The sequence below is a fragment of the Phyllostomus hastatus genome, unplaced genomic scaffold, assembly GCF_019186645.2.
Source record: "Phyllostomus hastatus isolate PE091 unplaced genomic scaffold, TTU_PhHast_1.1 phas_contig_699, whole genome shotgun sequence".
NCBI lineage: Eukaryota > Metazoa > Chordata > Mammalia > Chiroptera > Phyllostomidae > Phyllostomus > Phyllostomus hastatus.
In genome coordinates, this window is record NW_025333941.1 from 11,611 (window position 1) to 17,275 (window position 5,665).

General features: G+C 41.0%; 1 protein-coding gene across 1 annotated transcript; it reads right to left on the reverse strand.

Annotated features, from left to right (window-relative positions):
* Positions 1 to 3,846: 3,846 nt before the first annotated feature.
* On the reverse strand, positions 3,847 to 5,123 carry LOC123825896 (heterogeneous nuclear ribonucleoprotein A3-like). The gene is given in 3 exon segments (XM_045849549.1): positions 3,847 to 4,368; positions 4,370 to 4,432; positions 4,650 to 5,123. Coding segments are annotated over 3 exon segments (1,059 nt in total).
* Between the last annotated feature and the right edge of the window lie 542 nt (positions 5,124 to 5,665).

Genomic DNA, 5,665 nt, shown 5'->3' on the forward strand with positions numbered 1-5,665 from the left:
TTGGCTGCACCCTGTAACAGTAATTCCTGCCTTTTTCTCTCAGACTCTGACTGGGCTGCACTAATACATGACTGTGCTGAAATAACTGATGAAGTGTATTCTAGCAGAATTGATTTACAGGACCATCCTTTAGAAGAAGCAGATTGGACTCTCTGTACAGATGGAAGCAGTTATATTGACAAAGGAAGTAGAAAGGCTGGGTGTGAGGGTCTCTGCCCTCAGGGACCCCATGGCCACCACAGATGAGAATAAGTCTACCAAGACAGGATCTGCTTGGGGAGGAAAGGTGGCCAATCTCTCAAAGGAGAAGGTCCAAGAGCCTTTTTCTCAATGGGCTTTTATTGGGTTCGTTTGCATAAGAATACAGGTAAAGCTCACTAATTGTCAGGCAGCAAGGATCAAACAATAGATAACAATGAACTCTCAGGGCCTATTTTGAGTCAGGGTCTGATAGATAAAGAGCAATAAAACTTTTGAGGAACAAATTCACTTCTTGCTTAGACCCTTATTTAATTGAGAGCACTCTAAATAAAGCAGGTTTCACAGGATTTTACATATACTTTCTTAGGCCTGATTGCCCAGGGATCCCTCCCTCTAGTGCATAGGACTGCACCACCCTGTGTCATTGTTTCAGGCTTAAGACAGGCAGGGGAAGCAAGGAAGCCAAGAGATTAGGAGACTTCTTGTAGGAGACTTCTTGCAGACAGAGTGAGTACTCAGGCCTTTTCAAAGACGAGGGGCGAGGGTCCATTACCCCCTTTTGTTCTACCCCTCAAGTCCTTCCTTGAGGACTTGCCATGTGATCGTGCCTGTCTTAGATCATCACCCCCTTGGGGAATCTTACCCTCATTTGCTAAATGTCCAAGCATCAGGGGCCAGTTATGGATGAAGTAAAAGGAGCAGAAGTGGCATTACTGCCACTGAGATAAGCTTTGTCTCCTTAGTGTCTTATGGTCTAAAGGTCGCTCCCTCAGCCTTAGTCATGGGGGGGTTACAGCTTCTGAAAGCAGACAGGGTGGTTCCCAACAGCTGGGTATGTAGTTGTGGCTCCTGAAGGAGCAGTGGAGGTCAAGGCCTTGCCATTAGGAACCTCTGCTCAGAAAGCTGAACTGATTGCATTGACAAGGGTGCTGTAATTGTCGCATTAAAAGAGAATGAATGTGTGTATCAACTCAAGGTAAGCTTTCCTGATTTTGCATGCACATAGTTTCATCTGGGAACACAAAGAACTGTTAACCTCCAAATAAAAAGGAGATTTAGCATGCAGCAGAAATATTAAAATTATTAAAGGCTCTTCAGGTACCTTTACATACGGCAGTTATGCTCTGTGAAGGGAATCAGAAAGAGGACACTAAAGTGGCCAGAGAAAGCAATCTGGCTGAACAGGCAACAAAAACGGCTACTAAAGGAAAGTTTATAATGCTCTTGGTACTTGTTCCCGCCTTGTCAAAATTTGATCCTGAATATTCAACTGCAGACTTCAAAAAAGTTAAGGGATGGGGTTTTAATGAAGAAAGTCTTGATAGTGAATGGAAAAACAGTAAGAAAGGAGCTATACTGTTTTCCTCAACATTTAGTAGAGCCAGTCATGAAGCATTTCCACATACTGTGGAAAAGACTCATTAGCCACCTATGTCAAAATGTGGCTCACAAGTCCTGGAATTTCTAGAGCCATAAGAAAACTAGTTACCAAATGTATTATGTGCCAGAAGAACAATCCCAAAACAGAACCCCATCAGAGGAAAAAGAAAACAATACCAAGGACAGTGTCCATTTGAAAAGTGGCAAATAGACTTTACACAGATGCCAAGGCTCTGACAGTGGAAATATTTGTTATCTTTTGTTGACATGTTTTTCAGGGTGGGTAGAAGCTTATCCTACTAAAATGGAGAAATCTGTAGAGACTGTGAAAGCTTTCCTGAAGGAAATAATAGCTCACTTTGGACTCCCTGGCAGCATCCAGATTGATAATGGGCCTGCTTTTGTTACAGAAATTACACAGGAAGTTAGTAAATTTTAGGAATCAAGTGGAGACTCCACGTGGTATGGAGACCTCAGGATTCTGAGAAGGTAGAGAAAGTGAGCCATACCTTGAAGAAAAATACACCCAAACTGTGTCAAGAAACTCATCTTCATTAGGGTCAAGCTTTACCTATTGTCCTGCTCAGGATGAAGGTGGCTCCTTGAAGTGGGATTCAGTTGATTCCTTATCAAATTGTGCACAGGTAGCCATTTCAGGTCACAGTTGGGGTGAGAAATATGTATATACATTAAAAAAAAGCTGAAGGTAAAGAAATATGTACAACATTTAAGTCAGACCTTAGCTGTGATGAATGACCTCGCCTTTATTAGACACTTTTCTCTCACAAGTTTGCTGCATTCTTTTAAGCCTGCAGACTAAGTGCTACTCAAGATTTGGAAGACAGCATCTCCAAAAAACCCAACTAGGAGGAAAGTGGACTGAACCTTGGGACATATTCCTCACCACCCCCACCATGGTGAAACTAGCAGAAATAAAACCTTAGACTCATCACACCCAAATAAAGAAAGTACTGGAGGAATATCTGAAAGTCATCTTTAAGAAACAATGACTTTTATTCTCTTCACTATCTCTTGTTTCAACCTAGTTGGGGACAACTTGTTCCTTTCAAACAAGTTGAAAGTATTTGGGTATGTTTAGCAAAAATTATTCTGAATATTTCTAACTTTTACTTTGCAGGAGGAACTTATGTTGAACAAACTTTCCCTTCATGTCTTATAAGTGTCTGTACTCCTTTAGAAAGCCTTAGAAACTATACTGTGTTTGATCATATTGAAAAGAAAATTACCTACTCTGATATTTATAAATGGGGACCAGTGGTAGCTATAATGGACAGGGAAATGTTTTCCTTAAAGGTCACTAATGTACCCCAGCTAGAGAGTGTGCAGCTTTTGTCAACTGTACTAAAACTGTCTTGTAGTCTCAGAAGATGTGAAAATAAATTACACCACCACCACTGACATATCTTATGCTTTTGCTCCCATTGAACTGCCAACAGGATGGTTTCTGATATGTAAAATATCTATTCCTATGTTCCAGCAAACAGCTCTGGGGGACCAAGCTCTGGAAAGACTGACAGTGTTTATGCCTCAGCTCCGCTTGACCTGAGTTCAGCGGGATCTCTCCCTTTCAGCTGATTGCCTCAGTAACTTACAACTTTTAGCACTGCTGAATATGTGTCTTTAATTATATTTGTAATTCCAATCATGGTAACTTATTTAATGTAGAAATAAGCTGAATAGGCTGTATTGTGGCAAAAGCTTTGAATGCCACCTTGCAAGCTATCAGTGCCATTAGTCAAGAACTAAGACAAGTCAGAAAAGCTTTACTGGGTAATTGTGCAGCTATAGACTACCTTCTTATAAGGCATAATTATGGGTGTGAAAAATTTAAATGACTCTGCTATATTAAATTAATTTTTTGAAAAGTTAAAAATTCCTTATTTTTTTATTCCTGGTACCACTACCACAATTTACAAAGCAATATATCTGATGTAATTAAAAGAAAAAGAAAAAGACAAAGCTACAACAGATAAAAGACCTCAGGAATGTACATCTAATTGACACTACATTGCATTAATCAATAGCTGCACTTTTTGCAAACTGTGGCTATGACAGTCCTGAACAAGAAGGGTTTCCTGTTTAAGCTGCAGTAACTTTTCTGACTATGGATCATCGATCCTTCTGTGGCAGATTTTTACAGTTCCTCTAATGCATTTGGGACGACTGTCTCAAAGTAACCTGCAGCTTTCCTGACAACTCCTTGCTCTCTCCTTCTAAGAACTGTAGCCCTTTTTTGCTGAGTCTTCAGCACCTTCTGCTACCATATCCACCACTTCCACCACCAGATCCATAACCACCACGATAGAGGCTGCCAGAGTTTCTTCCACCAAAACTGCCCCCTCCCTTCATGGGTCCATAATTTGACTGCTGTTGTCCACTATAATTTCCAAAATCATTATAGTTCCCATCACAACCACCGTAGTTACCACCAAAATCTCCCCCTTCATTATAACCATCATATCCACCACCACCACCACAATATCCACCACCTTGGTTTTCATATCCTGGTTCACCACCACCATAGCCTCCTCTACTACTATAACCAGGTCCACTGCCATAGTTGCCACCATCACCTCCAAACCCATTATATCCACCATCACCTCCTCCATAACTACCTCTGCTGCCACCTCCACCATAGCCTCCTCTTCCACCACGGCCAAAGTTACCTCCACCACCTCCAAAGTTTCCTCCACTACCCATAAAGTTTCCAGATCTACCTCCACAGCCTCTTTGCAACCCAGCAGAGTGCATTTCTTGATTTGTGAAGTAGAAAGGGCCTTTCCACTTCACAATTATGCCCATTAATAGTGTGGTATTTCTTGCCCTGGATGGCGTAGCTCAGTGGATTGAGCGCGGGCTGGGAACCAAAGTGTCCCAGGTTCGATTCCCAGCCAGGGTACATGCCTGGGTTGCAGGCCATAACCCCCAGCAACCGCACATTGATGTTCCCCTCTCTCTCTCTCTCTTTCTATCTCCCTCCCTTCCCTTTCTAAAAATAAATAAAAAAAATATTAAAAAAAATAGTGTGGTATTTCCGAACAACAATTTTTATCAACTGTATCATGATCATCAAAAGTTACAAAAGCAAATCCTCTTTTTTTCCCACTCTGCCTATCTTCCATAACTTCTATGGTTTCAATCTTGCCATACTTTTCAAAGTAGTCTCTCAAATTATACTCTTCTGTATCTTCTGTAATACCACCAAGAAAATTTTTCTTCACTGTTTGATGGGCACCAGGCTTTACAGAATCCTGTCTAGAAACAGTTCTCTTTGGTTCCACTACACACCCATCAACCTTGTGTGGTTGAGCACACATGGCTGCATCCTCAACACAAGAGTAAGTGACAAAACCAAAGCCACAGGAATGTTTTGTTTGGGGGTCTCTCATCACCACACAATCTGTGAGTGTGCCCCATTTCTCAGAATGTTCTCTTAAACTATCATCTGTAGTTTCAAAGCTCAAACCACCAATAAAGACTTTTCTCAACTGCTCTGGTTCCTTTGGATCGTGGTCCTCCATTTTGAGACCAGGCTCGCCTCTTCCAATTCGAGTTCAGTATGGGACTGAGAGCTATTTTAAATTAACTGATAATTCACAACTTATAGAGCATAAAATAAAGCAAGTAATAATGCAATGTCTAATGTAAAACAGAGAGAGAGATTATTTGATATTGACCTGTCTAAACTAACCTCCAGGCTGCCCAGTATACCTGGTCTTTGAGAGACATTTATTGTTTTTATCTTTGTCATTTTCTAGAGTATCATATGCCTCCTTATGTAGGTCTTTAATTAGGTGTATTCTTAACCACAAGCCCCCACTGGACAGTCCAATGCTAATTTCTGATCTCAGAGAAATGAGATAGTTTAATACTAATGGTGGGGAATGATAGGGGACTCAAGACTTGGGAAATTTTAGTTTAAAGTAAAAAGTTATAAGTCTAGCAAGTAATGTGTATGTTAAAACTTTTGTTTGAGAAACAACAGATAAGGCCCATCCTGAATTCTGGGAAAACAGCTGTCCTCCTGGGGTACTGATAGAAAATTACCATCTGGGGACATCCG